General features: G+C 38.5%; 2 protein-coding genes across 2 annotated transcripts in view; one reads left to right on the top strand and one right to left on the bottom strand.

Annotated features, from left to right (window-relative positions):
* Window positions 1-756: 756 nt before the first annotated feature.
* Window positions 757-12,576, bottom strand: LOC129770322 (uncharacterized). Its single transcript, XM_055773060.1, has 9 exons — window positions 12,106-12,576; window positions 11,875-12,046; window positions 11,718-11,816; window positions 11,465-11,658; window positions 10,983-11,410; window positions 1,613-1,726; window positions 1,406-1,556; window positions 1,159-1,345; window positions 757-1,109 (listed from the first exon to the last, which is right to left on the bottom strand). Exons 1-9 carry the CDS (start codon window positions 12,439-12,441, stop codon window positions 775-777), a joined length of 2,016 nt encoding a protein of 671 aa, XP_055629035.1. The 5' UTR covers window positions 12,442-12,576; the 3' UTR covers window positions 757-774.
* A 1,731-nt stretch (window positions 12,577-14,307) lies between these two features.
* The window catches only part of LOC129766194 (GATA zinc finger domain-containing protein 14-like), a 40,933-nt gene continuing 33,694 nt past the window's right edge, over window positions 14,308-21,546 (top strand). Inside the window, exons 1-2 of the mRNA XM_055766703.1 lie at window positions 14,308-14,316; window positions 16,693-17,782. Coding sequence (XP_055622678.1) covers window positions 14,308-14,316; window positions 16,693-17,782 — 1,099 coding nt within the window. The remainder of the gene's footprint in view (window positions 14,317-16,692; window positions 17,783-21,546) is intronic.

Below are 21,546 nucleotides of genomic sequence, written 5' to 3'. Positions count from 1 at the left end.
ATGCTCTACTTCCCCCGAGTCGAGTCTCGGCTGTGGTCATAACGTTCAGAAGCTGAAGATAACATCGGGTGGGGACGGGTGTTTTGTGTATGTTGTTTTTTTCGTCCTACCCTCCGCCGTCCAGCGTTTATTCAAATGATGCTTCCGATGACTCCGGTGAACTCCGACCACGGCCAGAGCTATTACCGCTCTCGCTGGTTTGGTGCATCTGCTATGGTCAGTCGTTCCAATGTTCAACATCACCATGATTTGTGGGGTGTGGGGAGCTGTTAAAACCCCACCCCACTTGGGAATGCAAAAACCGAACCCGAGATGAAGCGAGCTACACATTTATTATTAGGATAGCCCGAGAGAAAGATCCATCCGATAAACACAACCGCATCCTGACCGGCGGCAGCGTTGGCATCGGACAAAACGAACGAATTACCAACCAAAACTCTGGTATAACATGAAGAGCTGCTGAACCAGAACGAGATGAGAGTGGAATTGGTCCCCTCAGCCGGCGGTGATGATGCTGCTGATGCTGATGATAATGATGGAGCCTGATTCTGAGCGTGGTTTGTATTCTGCGGTTGCACTGTGCGGTTCACCGCAGACGAAAGTTGTTATGGAATATACATATTTTGATCAACGATTCACCTCTGTCGGAGTGAGATGAGGGTTTGACAGTAATTCGAGATAACTTTTTGGTGGAGCTGATGAAAATTGAAATGCGCAGCTAGCGTTTTTTTTACAAACAATTTTAATAAACAGCAACAATCAAATATACAATCATCATCTCAAACTTGATCCGAAACCAATTTCCAAATCGTACAACTCGAAACGCATCCCATCGGGCTTCCGATCACGAGGAAGATTGGGATATATTTTTTTGGAGAGAAAACGTCGTGTCGGTTGCTCCACCACAAGATACGTCCCAATCGATAACAGGAACGATAGCACCAAAATTCGACCGAATACTTTTGGAAATTTGTTTGCATCGAATTCCTGCCAGGGTTCTCTTAGCGACAGATAACTTCTCAACACGATGATGTGGGTGACAAATAACCCGTACCAGAGCCGGGATGGAATTACCAGATATTTCGTGTCGAAGATTCGGCGAACGATATCTGAAAAAATGCTCACAGTTATCGCAAATGAAAAACAAACCGATTCTACCTGGTAAATTCTGGAAGTTTTCAAAAATGCAAATCGCACAATAGACGGAACAGATATTCTGGAAGAGGATGGCATAACCCGAGGATAGAATTGTCGGTTCCACTAGATCTTGGGTATAAAACAGGTAAGGGATCAATCCCGTGGCCACGGTGATTGGAAATACAAATCGTTTTGTGTATTGATAAATCTAGACAAAAAATTTACGGTGTTTGATTGAAAGGCTGCTTATAACATGAGAAGAAATTACCTTAAATTTAGCGGGATTGACATCGTACACTCTGACCTGGTAGAAATAGTAACCAGCCATCATTCCAACGATGTAATTCCCGGCGTTCATGTGGGTCGGGATGTACATATGTCGGAACCATCTCTGATACATGAATTGGGAGGAAATGTCACTGGAATGGTATGTCGATTATCGAATTGACTTTAGGTCGATGCGTTTTTGTTTTACTTCAGTCTCAGGGGAGGCAAGGGTTCCGTTCCGAAAGCAAACACCCAAATTCCGGGCATGCATATCGCCAGTGCTGGAACAATCCATAGCAGGAAGATCTTCCATGTGCGATATCTGAAAGAAATGAAAAAAAATATCAAGCCAATTTGATTGACTTATATCAACCTCGCCTACAGTGTGATTGAGGTTGACATGGAGCAGAATCCCACCACGGGTATAGTAGACTTCGGATGATTTTGTGAAAACGTTAAATTTAATTTATTGGAAGAAACCCAGATTTTTTTCTATTGAAGAAACAAACAAGAAACGAGCAATATTACACACGAGCATGAAGGAAATGTACCAATTTTGATTTTAATTAACAACGAAAATAAAACGATCACAGCAAACTTTCGATTATTGAGCCTATAAAAATAAACGAATTATATAAAAAAAAGTTCGATCGAATAAGTCATTTGAGACTTCTTCGAATTAACTTAATTCCTTATAAACTAAATTGCTTCGTTAGTCCACTGCTTTCTGATTCTACAGATAATTTAACGGTTTCTGAATACAACTTTTTTTCCGTTTTTATTGATTTTATTTATCGTATTTGTTTTTCAATGTTTTCTCATTTTTGACGTAGGACTACGTCTTTCATTTCTATACCGGGGTGTAAAATCAATGTTTCGAAACCGAAAGCGTTACGCCGGAGACCGAGATTTTGAGCGTTAATAGCTCCTGAACAACTGAACGAAATGGTATGATAAACACTTCATTCGAAAGATAAAATGTCTACGCGTTATATACTTGTTACTTTTTGATCCAAAAACTTGTTTCAATAGCCTTAAAATTGTTCTCGAAACAGGCTATTGAAATCACCAATCGGTATATAAGCGAGGGCCGCTCGGAAATCCACTCAGTTCTAATTGAACAGCGATTGGAGCATGTTGTCGCTGTTGTGGTGAAGCTCTTCGTTTATCATGAAAGCGCGGATGAACGGTGTCACCAAGAGCCTGTTTGTGCACCTTAGGCCAGAAGGGAATCCATCAGGAGGAGAGTGATGCCACAAACGGTTCCCCGGGAAGACATCGCTACACACACACATACACGCGCAGAATTCTTTCCGTTTGGATGCCATTCACTATCGAGAAAGTTCCGGAAATATCTAATCATTTCTGGAAAATAATCTACCAGTTCCTCTGGGAATTTAAAAATACATTCATGTGAAAGAGTTTATTTTAATGTTTTCTAACCATATAACACAGCGATCAAATACATTTGATTTTGTAATTTTTCAACCAAGTGTAATTAGCAGGAAAGCTTCTGAAGATTATTCTTCCCCATCAGTAGGATATTTCCGTATCCAATATTGTGTGCGCACGCAATCGATTATTGCTCAGTCGCCGAAAGTTTCGAGCTCAGAGAGTTCATTCCCCTCTAGTTTGCCTTCCAAATTGCCATCGTAATCCACACCTTCTCTCGATTCAATCACACACAAAAGCATACTTAAGCGATATTCTGGTGATGAGACGCATTCATTTTTCGTGAGGACATCGACAAGACAACATCGTTGCCTAACGTGCTGGAGGAGGTGGACGGCGAAGGATCGACAAATACACGCGCAGAATTCTTTCCGTTTGGATGCCATTCAGCATCGAGAAAGTTCCGGTAAGATCTAATCATTTCTGGAAAATAATCTGCAAGTTCCTCTGGGAATTTAAAAATACATTCATGTGAAAGAGTTTATTTTAATGTTTTCTATCCATGTAACACTGTGACCAAATATTTTTCAATCAAGTGCTATTAACAGGTGGTTATCGAGTTAGTATTAACCACTGGTGGGCTTCCAGTATCGAGGAAAATGTGGAAATATCTGATCGTTGCTGGAAAATAATCTGCCAGTTCCCCTTGGAATTGAAAATTACATTCAAGCGAAAGAGTTTATTTTAATGTTTTCTATCCATAAAATATCCATATAATACATTTGGTTTTGTGATTTGTCAAGCAAGTGCAGTTAGCAGGAAAGCTTTTGAAGATTATTATTCAGAACAAGGTTTTTCGTATCCTATATTGGATGCATAAAACTTTGTGCCTCCAACGTAACGCTCTCGTTTTCGAAGTCCCCCAAATATTCATTTATTCATTCAATCAGAATGGATTTTGATTCAACTTCAAACAAATGATCTCTAAATCAACGATAGTCCTACGTTACCCTTGCGGTTATACCATAGATATAACCCACTTACTGTTTTTTTTCATAAATTCATAGGTTTTAGATAGTCTTCTTTTAAAAAAAATATCGTACTTGCAAAAAAATGTATTTTGTTTTTTAAATTATTGATTGCATTTGTATTTTATAGTTTACAAGGTTTCGGTACCAAGAGCACTGTATTTTGTATATTTTTTCTTAAAGGCTGAGCTTTTTTTACATAATAAATCTACAAATCATAGATGGGTTATTTTGTGTTCAAAGTAAATAAAAAATATTAAAAAATATAGTTAGCGCCCTTGGCCCCAAGACCATGCAAACTACAAAAAACTGATGCAATCAATAATAACGGAGAAATTTGAAAAAAAATCATTTTTTTCCTTCATATTTCTGTAGTTTAGGCATTCAAGAATATACCCTAGAAAGGACATATCGAAAATCCTATTATTTACCGAGTGAGAGCCATTTTAGTGATGCGATATCTAACCTGGTACGGCCATAACAATGAACTTCAAACGCGTTTTTCTCAAAACTAGTTTTTTTCAAACTGGTACACGATACCTCAAGTTCTACTGAACCGATTCGTGTCGAATTTATATGGATACAATCTGCAGGAATTTCTCTATCGCATAAACCTCTGAAAAATGATATTTTTCGAATTTTACTATTTTAAAAAAATCGGCCGCAATTTTGTAAAAAAAGATGTTATTGACTTGTCCGAGGTTCATGCGATAGCGGCATCTTGACTTATTTAGAATCTGCTCGATTTTTTTTGGGTTCTGATAACCAGAAGGGCTGGACGTGTACGCCATGGCACAACTTTTTTTTGAACCCTCTCACTTCATCAGCTCGTAACTATTCTAGTTATGAATATTTTTTCTTCGTTCAATTTTTGTTTTATTGTTAAAAGATACATGAACAAATGATGATATAAGGGATAGTGGAAATATTCCTTGTTTTATTTTTACGGAACTCGAAAAAACGTCCGAAATTCGTGTCTCTACACTAGAATACCTCCTTAATTTGATATGTCGATCATCTGAATCGGTCCACGCCTTGAATGCATTCTAAGTGACAAGCTCTAGAATCTGGAATCGTCTCGGAATCGGAATCGTCTGGAATCGTGTACGCCACAACTTTTTTTGAACCCTCTCACTTCATCAGCTCTTAACTATTCTGGTAATGGATGCTTTTTCTCCGTTCAATTTTTGTTTTATTGTTAAAAGATAGATGAACAAATAATGATATAATAGATAGTAAAGATATTCTTTGTTTTATTTTTACGGAGCTCGAAAAAACGTGCGAAATTCGTGTCTCTACACTAGAATACCCCCTTAACCAATATTTCTAGATTTTTGTTCAGTAAGTAACAAACATCGTTCATACACCTTTTATCTTTCGAAAGTGATTGTTATACCACTTCGTTCAGGCAGCAAATATGTATCAACACTGAAATCTTACACCTCAAACGTAACGTTCTCGTTTTCGAAATTTTAAACTTACACTCCAGTACAACAAAATGCAAAAATAAAGAAACACTCTCCGCCAGATGAAATGAAATCGACGCGGTGCCTCCACCGAACAAAGTTGCACCACTGTGTGCGATATCTATCTTCCATTCTTTCTTTGTATCGAGCAAATCAGCTGTGTCTGACATCGGTATTTAGAAAGACTGCTGTCTGCTAACTGGAGCGAAACTGTAAGTTGAATAATGATGATCATGGCTTAAATTAAAGAGACGTTAAAGCTTTAAAAAAGAAAACATTCGTATCTATACTTGAAAAAGGCCAATTCGGAAAACTAAACTAAACTCTCGGCGTTGAGAAAGGCCATTTGGAAAACCTCTCTGCTGCCTGGTCGCTAGCTGGATGACTGATTAATCGTGAGTGCTGTGAATGCCTAGTCCCCTTCTTTTCATTCTGTAGAGGAAAGTAGGTAAAGACGGACACTGCGGGTAAGATGGACACTTTTAATATTTCATTAACTAAAATTTGTTGAAATATTTTAGTTATGCAAATACTTTCAATAAAGTGTATCAATACTTTCGAGACACACTGTTGATTTCCAGCGAGCGAACTGCCAAGCTTGTAAACAAAACAAAAATTATCTTCGCGGGTGCACCACTCGATGTAATTTTTACTCCGTAGAAAATAGCAAAAAGTTCGTGATTTTTTGTTTTTTACGTGTTTCTCCAACGGATAAGTGTTTATTTAGTCCATCATTAACTATCCTGTGATTATTCAGAGGTTTTTCAACGCTTATAGGAAGAGCTACGGTCATTCGAAAAAAAAGCTGCCAGTTCGGGCAAGACGGACACATTAACGTAAGGAAAGACGGACACTAGTATTTTCCTAGGGTATTTAACAAACCTTTTTGGTTTTACTATAAAGATGCCTACAAATTACAAGCGCAAGAGTAACCGGCAGTCATGGACCGCTCAGCATTTGGATCAAGCCATTAAGGCTGTAAAAAGTGGATCGCCGGTGAAGACAGCTGCAAGAAGTTACGCAATTCCAAGATCCACACTGATACGCCACCTCACAAGTCCAACTGTATCAACTCGGCTAGGACCTCTTGATTCCGTATTCAATTCTCAACAAGAAGAGGAGCTGGTACAACATCTGTTGGATTTGGAAAAGAGGTTCTATGGAATAAGGATGACTAATGTTCGAAAGCTTGCTTTTGATCTGGCCGAAAAAAATGGATTGCCACACCCGTTCAACAAGTCTACCAAGATGGCTGGAAAAGCTTGGCTAAGCAATTTTCTGAAACGAAATCCCAAATTGTCGTTCCGTAAACCTGAAGCTACCTCTGCCGCCCGAGCCAGAGGCTTCAATAAGCCAGCAGTATCTGCGTTTTACGATTTGCTGGAAGAAGCGCTGAAAGATCCCAAATTGACGCCAGATCGTGTTTTGAACGCCGATGAGACTAGTGTTTGTACCGTTAGTATTTGTTTTGGCATTGTAGTTAGTTTGAAAATCAGTTTAATTTTTTATTCATACTTTCTTACAGGTTCCTCCGAAGAAGTCTAAGGTAGCGGCATTGAAAGGCAAAAAACAGGTTGGTGGTATTATATCTGCGGAACGCGGAGAAACAGCTACGACAGTAATGTGCATGTTCGCAACCGGACAGCACCTTCCGCCGTTCTTCATTTTTCTTCGCATACGGATGCACGAAGCTTTGAAGAAAGGGGCATCACGTGGAAGCAAATTTGCCTGTAATGCATCGGGTTACATGACGGTCGAAATATTCAATGAGTTCACTTTTTGGAGCATGTAAAACCTTCTGAAGACAGTCCTGCCTTGCTCATAATTGATGGCCACTCGTCGCACACGAAGAACCTAGCTTTTACCGAGAAAGCTAGAGCTAACTTTGTTAAGGTTCTAGTTTTACCACCTCACACTAGCAACAAACTTGAACCGCTTGATGTATCCTTTATGGCACCTTTCAAGACGTACTACGCACAGGAAGTAGAGCGTTTCCTACAACAGAATCCAGGTAAAGTCGTCAGCCAATATGACGTTGCCGAGCTCATGAAACCTGCATTCATCAAGACGGCTACTACGGAAATTACTGAGAATGGATTCGAAAAAACAGGAATTTGGCCATTTGATCGCAATATTTTTTCCGTTGATGACTTTGCCTCGGCCACGGTGACTGATCAACCCGATCCTGAGATTCTTCGTGAAGAAGAGACGTTTCGATTGCATCTTGAAGGTGCGCCTAGTTAATCGACCGTAAATCGCATTTCCTGTGAGGATAAAGAAGTTCAAGTGCTTCCCGAAGACATCATGGCTGATTTCGCAGAACCGGACAGCATCTCAACGGCCAATAATCCGGTGTTTGAAATATCTCCGTCGATCATACTTCCGTTACCGAAAATGGTCACCCCGAAGGTCACGAAGAGAAAACGCCAAGCAGAAAAGGCAGCTGACATAACGTCTGCTCAATACGCTGACACTTTGAAGAAGGCGAAAGCATCGAAAGACATTAAATCCATCAAAAAAGAACATAAACAACGCTCTTCGAAGAAGCCTAAGCAAAATAAGGGCAAAGGGGACACCTCATCTAATAATCTATGCGAGAAATGCGGAAGCCAGTTTTCTGATTCAGATTTCGGGACAGGTTGGACAATATGCTTACAATGCCTTTCATGGTTCCACGCTGAATGCTTTACTTCTGCTGCAACTATTTGTCAGAACTGCTCTTGATTCTTCTTTTTTTCTTGTTTTTTTTATTCCCACTGAAAATTGAATTAATTTAAATACTCAAATGAACTTAAACCATCGATGAATTGTTTTTAATGCTTTATAAATAAACTTTCGTTTTGAAATATTTTTAAGTGTATCATTAAACTTTACAAATGAATTATCGTCTTCCTAGGAGGTCAATTAAAATATGCGTGGACAGGTTGTTGGTTATTTCAGATCCTTTTCCTTCCTTTGCGAGGACAATGGCCCGCAAAAATCCAGAAATTTTTGCATGGAGTGTATGTATTTGACCTCTTCTGTCGTTCCCTTCCAAGGATGAAACTGTCCACGAACAACATGAGTAGCCTTTCGAATCGTAACGTAATTCAAGAACACTCCCCAATGCTGAAAACACTAAAATACGTACAAAAATTGTACAAACTTTTCCATAAGTGTCCATCTTTCCCACCTTAGTTTCCGTCTTACCCATTCCAGATGTCCGTCTTTCCCGACCATGTGAAGAAATAGTATTACGATGCATTTTTTTCAATGACCCAGAATACATCAATGTTGGAATAAATTTACTAGTATCAACGGTAATTATGATAGAAAAGGACCTGAAGTTTCAATTTGTACAACAACTGCGATCATGAAAGCTATATATGTGTAAAAATTGAGATTACACCTTAGGATGTCCGTCTTTACCTACTTTCCCCTACATTTAGCACCGACCGAATAAAGGAACCGATAATGAACATTTCATCTGGTCCATGTCACACAGTGATCCCTCAGTAACTCTAGGTGGCATTAAATAGAAAAATAAACAACAATGCCTAACCGAATGAATGGTCTAGTTTTGTTCTATAACCTTCAGGGCATCTAGTATCACATATGGGAACAGTGTCCGTGGCGAATTTCGTTGCGATAACGACGTGGCAACGTAGTGTTTGATGCAATGAACCAGTGTAGCGATAAACATGCATGTTTTTCAAAATAATTTTATGCTGATTTCGAATTTGTATTCCGTTTTTAGTTTAAAAAATTCTGAAGCTATGAAATGAGTGTTTGAAAGTAAGTACATTTTCTACATTGAATTTATACAAAAGTAGACCTACAAAAATGCCATAAATATGCTAATACCCCACACGTGTTTTTTGATTTTTTTAAAATTTTATCCCCTTCCTCTGCACCCCCTTTTAGGTTTTGGGTATAAAGAGCATTGAAAACGTTTTCAGGAAGTTTGAAACATATATTTAGACACCCCACACGTGTTTTTCCAAAAATTTAAAATGTTACCACCTCCCACAGCCCTTGCTTTGGAGTTCATAACCAAAATGACTCAAAAATAGATTCAGCACCTTCGAAAACCCCCGTACACCAAATTTCAAGACATTTCCATTCATTTTTCTATTCAATGCCACCTAGAATCTCTGAGGGATCACTGTGCGTCGGCCCCTGAGGATAGATAGTGAACATTTCTAAAATTCATTTTGTAACTCTGTTGCTGTCGTTCCCAGTGCTGATACCCATCAAACGAAAAGCCCATAGGCATTCCGATGGAGCCTGCGTTAAAAAGAAGGAAATTTAGTGTCAGTTCCAAGGGACAGACGCAGGGCTGAACATGTGAACAACATCTCCTTCGTTCTCAAACGTATCAATGTACTTGTGTATGCCGACGATTTGAAGCTTTTCGCGGAAATTGAAAATAAAATCGACATAGAAGCATTCCATAACATACATGTACTCCATGTTTGACGTAATAAAAATTTTATCAAACTGAATGCAAAAATGCAGTTCTATATCATTTAGCAAAAAAATCATGTACCAAATATTGTAATACGAAATGGGAATCGAAATGAAGAAAAATGTAAAATAGAAAACATTCATAACATTAAATCTGTAATAAATAATGTAAATAGTGTGTTAAGTTTTGTCAAACACTTTTTGCAATATTTTTTCTATCCACATTATCCGTAGAACGTATATGTGATATTTCCACATGGTCTTTCAGATTCAACGCTCACGCAACAAATTTTAATAACTTATACAAAAGTGAATCGATTTCATTAAAAAAAACGAAAATAAAACTTATTTTAGGACATTTTCGATTTGACCACCCCTTTTTTTCGATAACGCGTTTTAAACGTGAACAAAATTCTTCATGCTCAACTCTAACATAATGACTTCAATGCTGTTGCAAATCCGAGTTATTTCTGCTTTAAGTTACTCCAAATTTTGTGGCTTATTCACTTTGCAACGGTCCTTCACATAACCCCAGTGGAAGTAATCGATGACGAGAAATGTTGAAATTCTTACCATAAGAGGACAAAGTTTCATTAAGGGTTCGGTTGCTCGAGTAATACGATTTCTCGTATTAAAAACCATCCGATCAGACTCGACACTAAAAACCATCCGATCAGACTGAACGAGTAGCCGAATATTATCGTCCTGAAGTGGGGAATGCAGTGTTACAATCGATGGAGCGAAAAAAAATTATAAGAAGCTATTCGATTTTTTGCGTGAGCGTTTAATCTGAAAGACCCTGTATTTCATAAAAAACGTGACAGGTTTTCTGATTTCTAACTTCCGATGTGTGTTATATCAACAATTAAGGCTTTTCCAGGTTGGCAATCACGAAATTTTATCATCCATCGATTCACATCAACTGTATCGTCACAATAAACAGCTTGTAAACGATTATGAATCTGACTAGGATTCATTTTCTTAGCAGTTAAAAATTCCATAATAGCGCGTTGTCTAATTCTCGTTTGCATGGCGCCAGAAAACGACACCATATTTACGCTGACTGAATGATAGCAACGCCTACACAATGCGCAGGCGTGTAGATAAAAAATAGTGCTTCCACATGCCATCAGGCGTTCTTCTGAAGTTTATTTAGTTCGTCTTTCACAAACATGTATGCACGACTTATCAGTCTACTCTCGTATTTTTTTATTTATCATCTACCAAAACCAATCACAAAACTCACCTGGACGTAATCCACAGCACGGCTACAGCTCCCAGAAACAGTTGAATGGTAGCCGCAAGATACCATCCATGTACATAACACATCTCCTGGGTGACCGGATAGTTGTTCATAAACAGAAGATTCGCCCACAAGTTCTCTCGGCAACAGAGCGACTCTCTGGTTATCATAAAAAACCGTCCAACGTTTGGCTCCGTTCCCCAGATAGTATCCGTTACCGTGGAATACAGCATGGCCACAAAATACAGTGGAAATATCTCAATCATCCACAAAACGAACGCCTGTCGGAAATACCCGATGTCGACAGTCTGCTTCCTGGTCCGACTGTCCAGATAATGGACCATCATTGTGAACCCATCCATGGTGAGAAACACCGGTATGATCCAGAATAAACAGCAGAGCGTGTTGATTACTGCTGGCGATCTCATGTACTAAGAGCGCGAGAATGTTGAACCAGATCAAGGGTATCGAAGAAAAACACTCACTTCTTCCACACTTTCCGGATTGGGCACAGGGAAGGATATCACCAACAAAAAACAATTGAGGCCAACAAGCAGCACCGTTAAAATAAATCGAAGAGTATTCATACAACGAAAATCGGCATCGTATTCATCTCTTGACCAATTCAGCAAACGAACGCAGTTAGTTCGAAAAGAGCATGCTCGAATGATGAGAAAACCTGAAATAATTATGAACAGTGTAACAGCTTCGAATGACATGTGATGTGCAGAAGATTGCCTTTGAAAAAATTGGGTCCGCACAGATCCAAAACATTACTTATGGTAAAAGCGACAAAGTATGAGAAGACGACTATGAAAAAGATACATTCGTACCAATCTGAAATAAAAACAGTATAAAGAAACTGTAATAATGCAACGTTTCGGGCATTACTCACCAAATTCTGATTTCCACGGGTTAAATCTGGTTGTAATGCATGTTTCGATTATTGGGTAACCCGAGACGTTGTATATTTGCCGCAGGCGATTATTAACACAAACATGTATCTTTTCGCCAAATAGACTTTCCATCCAATCCATGTCGGGGTAGTATCGTCGTGGGATTTTGTACTAAAAACGAAAAAAAAACCATTGTAGACAAACATTCCCAATTCAGCGTGTATCCCTACAATATTCCCCAGTGGAAATCTGGCATCCCGTAGCACATCGCGCTCGTTCTTTGTAAGAAGTTCGGTTTCCTCGTCACATTCCTTCGCGCAGATACCCCATTCTAGTAAACTCTTGCGAAAATCTACTCTTATATGCTTCGAAGGCAAGTTGTCTTCCTCCCGAGGTCTCAGAACCGTTTTGGTGAAACAATACGTGCTCTTGCGCACGATACACAAGCCATAATCATCGTATTGGTACACCGGAATATCTGTCAGGTACTCATATTCTCTTTCAGCTGCGACCTTCAAACCGATCGCAGCTATTACGAGAATTAACCGACACGCATAGGGTGACATACTTGCAGTAAGCAGATGTTTTATGACCGTGACACGGGAACCAACAAAATGATAAAAACAACAACAAAAGTTCAGGAAATGTAGCCATAAAATCAAGCGATGTAGCAATCTCAAGAAAAACGAAATGACTGTCTTCCATGGGATCAATTTTGTCTACAGTTCCATCCATGTGAGGAACAATGTGATATTGTTTATTGTTTTCATTGCAAGCGTCAAACCTATTGATTTACTTGTTTGTTGAAAAACATAAAGATTGCGATCCAGTGCTGAAATCCTAACTCATTTGTTTGATTATTTAGATTTGGCAGTGCTGCAAGCATAACAGAATTTATTTCAATTTGATTTTTTCCAATCACTTTGATGATATTTTCAATTACCGATGCTACACAGGGGATTCAATTTAAGAATTATTTCGTTCGAGAACAAGTGATGAACATACTCAAGTAAAATTACTTTGCTGAGATTTTAAAAATCGTCCGTTGTATGTTTCAAGCAAAGTTGGTGATTGACGAGAGAATCGACGAAAGCATCCAACTTTTTTCAGCTTGTGAAAACAGCTTCTTCAATCAATGTGTTGGTCTCGCATCATACGATATCACTCAGAGAGTGAACGAATCCGAACATGTGGTAGACAAGTTCATTCTGTCTCGTAAGTAGAAAGAACAGCAGCTCTGTCGACCAATGATTCACTCTCCCTCGAGCGGATTTGTGTGCGGATGAGCAAGAGAAGGATCGCCAAGCGATAATTGTCCCGTGATTGCACTCATTTGAACAATTATCATACGGACAGCAAGCGTTTTAGGGGCCAATGCAGAAAATGTCTGTATATTGTGATGTATATCGTACAAATATTTATAAGCTGGGAACAAAGCGGCGATTTTTATTCGACCAGTTGTTTTGAATGTCCCCTACTTATTCTTAAAATTTATCAGGTGTAATATATATTTTAGACTAATGTGGGCTAATTGTAAATGCGATAAAAAATGTTATGTTTTGTAAATGCTTGTGGTACATTAGTTTGTTTTCGAAGAATCTAGGAATCTAGCAGGTATCTTTTAACGACAAAAAATCAGGACCACACGGCTAACGTAAAGAAGGAAACAAATAATTTGTTAATATACTTTATAAATATGATTGTTTGAACAAATTTGTACGAAGCTAGATAGAGGAGAGGGCTGGAAAAGGGGTTGGTCAATGCAACTAGTTTAGATTATCCGCAGTAGATTTATATACGTTGGAAGTTCCAAATTTAAATGAATACATCGATTAAATATTTAAACATACCTAATATGATAATTTTATGAAACATGGATGTAATTAGGATGAGCAGGGTCTATGGGGTATGTTTTAAATCGGTTATCCACAGTGCATCATATATAATATGATCTTTGGAATAATCATGTATGTAGTAAGGAAAAGGAAAAGTTGCGGTAGGAGTGTTGAGATTGTTGCAAATAATACAAAATAAGTGATAAACCTTTGAATCCGCTTGGATAGTCCTTTGATTTATTTGATTCTCAAAAGATGTCTATTTAGCATCTTCATATGTTACGATATTTTCGCAGAATAGATATTTTTTTCTTGCAAATTATTTTTTATTTCGGTTTAAAAAAAATTCATGAGTAACGAAGTGCATTAGAGTGCCAGTGAGAATGGTCATCCCAAATTTATGGATGGGACTCCCTGAAAAATATTGTTTACCTCCAAAAAATACACTACAACATTTTAGCTCATTCGGACTTTACTCACTATTGTCGTAAAGACGTCAAAGTTTGAGTCTTCTGAAAACCATAAAATAACCGTTCATGCGTTCATGCGTTCTTTTACAGCCGGCAACGGGGTATCAACATTTTCCATGACTTCACAATGGAATCAGTAGGTACCTCGTCCCAAGCCTCGGCCACCCAAAACGTAGCATCGTTATTATTATAGTTATATATAGTTACTATTTGGTAAGCAAACTGAACCCCATTGGCTTTTCTTCTAAAAGTTATTAGATGACAACTGTTAGATGCGCACATCGAAAAGTTATATTTTCATCGCATCGCATTTTTGCCTTGCGATTAAATTCTTTTTTGAGAGCGACACCACTTTATCACAAAGCGATTCGAACCAAAGCTCCGAGGCTAAGCACCCAATCGGATCAGGAAACGAAAGTAAAGCGACGGCAGAAACTAACGAACAAATCATAAAATGATACAAGCGAGCATCGATGAACATGCGCACAGATACCAAGCGATGACTCTCACGCTGTGTTCATTCAGTGTTTTCGTTGGCACGTTAGTTTTCTGTTTCATGAGTGATTCAAAACATATTATTGTGTGCGTTGAATGAATCAAATAAGAGAATGTAACGAGCGTTCGTTGATACGATTGGAACCATCCTTGGTTTCAAGTACAATACTATTTATTCAATGAAATATTATAAAACAGGAGTGCATCGATAAGCATAAGCTGAATTAGAAAGTTATAAGGCCCAGATTGTGCCAGACCGGAATGCTAAGCAGAAATTTGAAGACAAAGAAGTGCTCCATGAAACTTCTAATGGAAATTTGTTAACAAAATATAATTGCATGTTAACGGACGACGAAATGAACTGCCTGGCTATTTTAGATCAATTTCCTGGACAGGAATTGTATGCCTCGGTTGACCGGAAGAGTACCCCAGATTCCCCACACATCTTAATCGCATTCTTAATCAAGGAGAAGTGAAAATTCCCAAAAAGTTTCTCGCCTGGTAGCAATCTGCAGTTGTGGACTAAAAAGTAAAACTGTCGTTATTTCGGGGACCATTAATCAACAAATTTACCAAAAGCATTGTCCTTATTCTGGAGCAGCACGAGGTGGATTGCCTTCTCTGGTCGGACTTGGTAAGCCACCGTTGCTCAAACTCCACCAGTGATACAGCGAAAATGGCGATACAGTAGTTCCTAAAGAAATGAATCTAGCGAAAATTTCGAAACTAAGGCCAATTATGGAATACTGGTCAATTTTGAAACACAGACCGACGGGTTTGCCACATTTAATTCTGTGAAATTTTCTGGAAAAAAACTCTACAACTGTATTTTTAGCCGAAAAATCTGTATCGGAAAATCAAGGGGGAAAAATTAAAAAAAAGGTTAATTTTCACTTTGAACTTATTTTTCTTATTTATGGGTTGTTAAAGTCGTGTCAATACAACAAAATAAATCATAGAAAAGTTCTTCGCCTCTGCAGTGTATGATGTTTTACATGGTTTTGTTGAACTTTGCGTTCAAATTTTTCTTCAACTTCAACCTTGACGCTTCTCCTTCAGCCGATACATAGTTCTTCGCTCTCAAAATAAAGCCCATAATTGTGGGAGCCAACCGATTTCCGGACTTTGTTTTGTTGGCACTGTAAAGCAAACATATTCGCTCAACGCATACTGATGAATGTCATGAAAAATTTCATACGACCTTAGAATAATACCAAAATTTTCCATCACGCCTTTTGACAACAGCTGGGACCAAGTTATGTCCGAGTCACTCAGTTTTTGCCCCATATTATTCGACTTCCAAGATTTTTCTATTGCCTGTTTCAACGAATTGAGGAAATTGTTGTATCAGATCACTAAGGTTTGGTGGCTTGATGTAATTTTGAGGGTTTATCAAGGCTGCAGCTATGTTTCACCAATTCAATATAGAAGTCACGACAAATCGATTTGAAGATCAACTTCCTACCTGCATCCAATCCTTTATCAGCTTCTTCTGCATCGATACCAACGCAAACATACTCAGGCTTCTTCAGAAAGTCTTCAAAATCTTTCACATCAAGGTCAGCATCAACGAATCTTTGCACGTAGTTCTCCAAACATAGGATACCCAACTTGATCAATAGTTACCCAACAGAGATAACAGTCTTCTCTCATTATAAAGTTCGCAAAATTGTGAACTTTCTGATTGAAAGATGCGATTGACGTTATTGATGAGCGGTAGAAAAAAGTTTACGATCAGATTGGCGGATTGATTATGGTCATACATAACTTGGAACGAAAAATATAGTTTAAGCTCTTCACATCGCTCATGATTTCGCTTAATAATTGCCTCCAACGAAAGCCATCTCCTTGCGTTGCGTTCAAGTTTTTCATAAATCTATGTATGCACTGTGATAAAATCATAATTTTAAATTGAATTTAAAAAAAAACTTTAAATTCTGTATTTTTGCTGAAAATCTGTAATTCTGTATGTACAGATTCTGTATCTGAAATTTAGCGAAAAATCTGCAAAATACAGAATAATCAGAATAATCAGAATAATCAGAATAATCAGAATAATCAGAATAATCAGAATAATCAGAATAATCAGAATAATCAGAATAATCAGAATAATCAGAATAATCAGAATAATCAGAATAATCAGAATAATCAGAATAATCAGAATAATCAGAATAATCAGAATAATCGGAATAATCAGAATAATCAGAATAATCAGAATAATCAGAATATTCAGAATAATCAGAATAATCAGAATAATCGGAATAATCAGAATAATCAGAATAATCAGAATAATCAAAATAATCAGAATAATCAGAATAATCAGAATAATCAGAATAATCAAAATAATCAGAATAATCAGAATAATCAGAATAATCAGAATAATCAGAATAATCAGAATAATCGGAATAATCAGAATAATCAGAATAATCAGAATAATCAGAATATTCAGAATAATCAGAATAATCAGAATAATCGGAATAATCAGAATAATCAGAATAATCAGAATAATCAAAATAATCAGAATAATCAGAATAATCAGAATAATCAGAATAATCCGAATAATCAGAATAATCAGAATAATCCGAATAATCAGAATAATCAGAATAATCCGAATAATCCGAATAATCCGAATAATCCGAATAATCCGAATAATCCGAATAATCCGAATAATCCGAATAATCCGAATAATCCGAATAATCCGAATAATCCGAATAATCCGAATAATCCGAATAATCCGAATAATCCGAATAATCCGAATAATCCGAATAATCCGAATAATCCGATTAATCCACATAATTTGAATAATGCAAATAATCCGAATAATCCGAATAATCCGAATAATCCGAATAATCCGAATAATCCGAATAATCCGAATAATCCGAATAATCCGAATAATCCGAATAATCCGAATAATCCGAATAATCCGAATAATCCGATTAATCCACATAATTTGAATAATGCAAATAATCCGAATAATCCGAATAATCCGAATAATCCGAATAATCCGAATAATCCGAATAATCCGAATAATCCGAATAATCCGAATAATCCGAATAATCCGAATAATCCGAATAATCCGAATAATCCGAATAATCCGAATAATCCGAGTAAAATCAGAATAAGTGGAATAAGCAGCAGAAGAAAAAGAAACAGAATAGGAGAGAAGGAGAAGGAGAAGGAGAAGGAGAAGGAGAAGGAGAAGGAGAAGGAGAAGGAGAAGGAGAAGGAGAAGGAGAAGGAGAAGGAGAAGGAGAAGGAGAAGGAGAAGGAGAAGGAGAAGGAGAAGGAGAAGGAGAAGGAGAAGGAGAAGGAGAAGGAGAAGGAGAAGGAGAAGGAGAAGGAGAAGGAGAAGGAGAAGGAGAAGGAGAAGGAGAAGGAGAAGGAGAAGGAGAAGGAGAAGGAGAAGGAGAAGGAGAAGGAGAAGGAGAAGGAGAAGGAGAAGCGTTCATGTTTTGAAGCCAAGTATGAATCCAGCCAATTAATAATAACCAGTTCTGAAGTAAAGGAAAGCGTTCTGCATCGATCGAATCAAATGGTAGTCAGAAGGGGCAAGGTTTGGGCTATAAGGTGGTGTATAAAATTCCCATACATTATTTTTCAAACAGTTTTCAACTCGAACAACAACATGAGGCCGAGCGTTATCATGATGGAATATTATGCGCTAGTGTCTGGTCGCATAATCGGTCGGATCAATCGTTGCCTATAGAAGTTTTCATTGATCGTTTGACCGTGGATATTCGGCTTCGGCGTTGATGTTCCTAGCTGGCAGGGCTTTACATACGATCTTTTGGGTTTTGGATCGTCATAGGGAATCCATTTTTCGTCCCTGGTAACCATTCTCGATATCTCTCGTACTCAGTTCATATGGAACATAATTTCCTTGCTTTTGGATGTAACCTGTGGCTTTGAGCTGCTTAGAAATAGCATATCGAGCTACTCCTAACGATTCTGCAAGCTATGTTTGCGTTCGACAAGAATCTTGATCAAGTAATGTCTTCAATCCTTCGTCTTCAAACTGTTGAACGGACGCTTTTTGTCCTCTAAACTAAAATCACCACTTTTAAATCATCCGAACCATTCTCTTCAAAATCTATGCGATGATGCAAAGTTACAATAAACTTCCGCAAGCATTCGATGCGCTTCAGCTGTATTGTTTTTCTTATTTCTCTTCCAATATTTGTAATAAAAATCGACATTTCAACGCAATAAAAATCGAAATTGGTAAACTCTTGTAAACTGGTAAACAATATTTGGTTGACAGATTTTGACACTTCACGATTTAGCAACAATCAACTGTCACCGTCGAGCAGTCAAAATTAACCAGGTAAAAAAAACCAAAGAAGTTTATTTTTGCGACCGAATCTGTGCATCTGTGGAACCTCCTCACTGTGCCATGATCTCACGCATTGCACAACTTGTAGCACAGTTATAACAAACAGCAGCCCATATATATGATAGCGTACTTGTCTGCCGACTTGTGCTGTGGCTGTCTTCTATCCGACTTGGCTCGAGTCTCGTCGAGTGCACTTTGCGGATCTATCCGGCAGTAAATCTCAATTGCTACATGCTCCATACGTGTGCATCATCGTGTGCCACTTCTAAGTACTCACTTTGTAGTGTGGGAGCACAAGTGGACCGTGTTTCTGTTTCTTGAGCCGCTCCAAAGATATCCCCATCTCGAGTTCGAGTAAATAACGACTCAGCTAAGAGTGTGTCTGCTGTAGCGATGCTCAGCCAGCATATCTCTTTGTACGGTGTTATTTATTTTATCGTAAAAATCATAAAACTGTGATGAAGTACAACTGACCTTTCGCAAAACGAATCAAACAAACAACCACTCACTTGTTAATGCCATCCGATTGTCGTCGCTTCGAGCCCAACGAATGTCGACACGGCATCGCTACCGTGCGCGCCTAGACGAGCCGAAAGAGATATGAAGATAAGGAAGTCCCACTGAGACAGGTTTGCAGGGTGGTGGGGACGGGACGACGTTAGCAGCCTACCATTTGGAGACCCATTTGGAGACCTCACAGCAGGGGGCGGTGGACTGCCTTCAGCCTACAATCACACGCCATTTATTACCACGCCACCCGAGAGAGCGTGACGGAAATCGAGCCGAAGCTCAATTGAAAATGGAATATTGTAAATGAAATTACTGCTAGTTAAATATAGCAAACACGTTCCACCGTTTGCATCGTCTTTGGTCGTGGGTTTGTTAAGCCGGGTTTGGTTTTCTGTTGACTCATACCAGTGCGGGGGGTTGAGGAAAAGAGCGAGTGATGCTGGTGGGGAAGGTGGGTTAAATACAAATAATCACCGGCGGCAACCGAGGCGACGAATGCCGATAAACCAATACGGCTTGAGGTTGACTTTAATGGAAAGCGCGACCCCAACGGTAGTAGCGATGCCCCTCCCTCCACGGTTTACCACTTGGCACGTTGCTACCACTTATAATTATTACTGCTTTAGGGTACGACGGGAATGTTAATTGAGGTGAGCCACGTCTCTGGTAGTATCGGAACTGAGTAACATGTTCTCGAGAATTGAACCACATTGTCACTGTTCAAACAGGCCTTATCAATGCAGCGTGACCATTTCTAGACATTTTTAAGCCCCAACGACAATATTCACTCACGGGGGAATTAATCCATATTGGAATTACAGGTCAATTATAGGCGATTGCAAGAAAGCATAAATCAGATTCACTGAAAGTCTCGAAGCCATTCCCATCGCCAATGGCAACGATGTGAGCCACTGAGGCAGAAAGGAATGCAAGTGAAATGGAGCTGGTGGCAGTCGTGTGTGTGGTTCTTGCGGTTTTGTTGGTTGCTATGGTTGACGTAATTTCGAGAACGGTACGACGCTTTCAAGGGCTTCCAGCACTTGATGCAGCGCAACGGATCATTGTTTGGCCGTGGCCGTGTAATGCTGCATAAAACGTACTTCCCGAAGCACTCGACGAACCACTCATTATCGTGTTTTTAGTATTATACTGTTTGTCAGGGAGGTAAACCGACCGCTTGGTCTCCGGTACTCCCCGGCGGTGGTTTTTGTGGTCAGTATCACAAGTGAAACCACAACTGCCTGTGATGATAGACACGAGTATTAGTTTTGCGGTGATTGTTCACTCGTACTGAGACATGAGGGATAATATCACTAAGGTGAGGGGAAAGCGATAAAATATGGACTGCAGTTTGGTCTTAGATTTATCGAGGCCATCGTTTTTATTGTGTTTTGATCCGGCAGGAGAAAAATTTTCCTGTTTAGATTTGTTGAGATAAAGATAAACCAAGATAATCAGAGAGTAGAGGAAGCTCTTGTAATTAATCTGATTAAATTTTCAGAGTTGTGGTTGCAAAAAAATCGCTTAATCGCACCACAAGTCATATAAATAAACGTATTTTTTCAAAACGTTTATGAGTGTTGAATGTATAGTTTAGCCATACCAACTTTTACACGGTTGATTCAGTATCATCAAATCAAAATCCAACTATTTTTATTTATTGCTGCTCACAACTTAGGTATTATTTTTTCCGTATTCGGAACAATCATCAGAACAAAATGTTCGAAAAAACCGATGCGTTCGTCTGGCCCCAACTCAAAACAAACCCGTAGAAGTGTCCTGATGCTTTAGGTAGTACTATCCGTGGGCATCAGGAGATTATCGATAGTATTGATAGATATTTATTTAATTCTTATTTGAATCCTTGTTCGTGTTTGATATGACACGTGGATCGAAGCTATATTTTATTAAATAACAAGTGCTTCATCTGAATGATCTTTCAAGTTAGGGATCGACATGTCTTTCAGAAGCTCACAATAGTTGTGAATGGTCCTTTATGTGTACGTGATCATTAAATGCTAAAAAAAT

The sequence above is a fragment of the Toxorhynchites rutilus genome, chromosome 2 (genome assembly GCF_029784135.1).
Source record: "Toxorhynchites rutilus septentrionalis strain SRP chromosome 2, ASM2978413v1, whole genome shotgun sequence".
In the NCBI taxonomy this organism is placed as follows: domain Eukaryota; kingdom Metazoa; phylum Arthropoda; class Insecta; order Diptera; family Culicidae; genus Toxorhynchites; species Toxorhynchites rutilus.
Note: the sequence above shows the minus strand (reverse complement) of the source record. Positions and strands in the feature narration are given on the sequence as shown.

Bases quoted from the DNA above. Each gene is read 5' to 3' on its own strand.
- LOC129770322 (XM_055773060.1), bottom strand. From the start codon at position 12,441: ATGTCACCCTATGCGTGTCGGTTAATTCTCGTAATAGCTGCGATCGGT. The intron at 1,727-10,982 runs GTGAGTTTTGTG...CATTTCTTTCAG, and splicing joins GTGCTGTGGATTACGTCCAG to ATATCGCACATGGAAGATCT. The intron at 1,557-1,612 runs GTAAAACAAAAA...ATACCATTCCAG, and splicing joins TTGCCTCCCCTGAGACTGAA to TGACATTTCCTCCCAATTCA.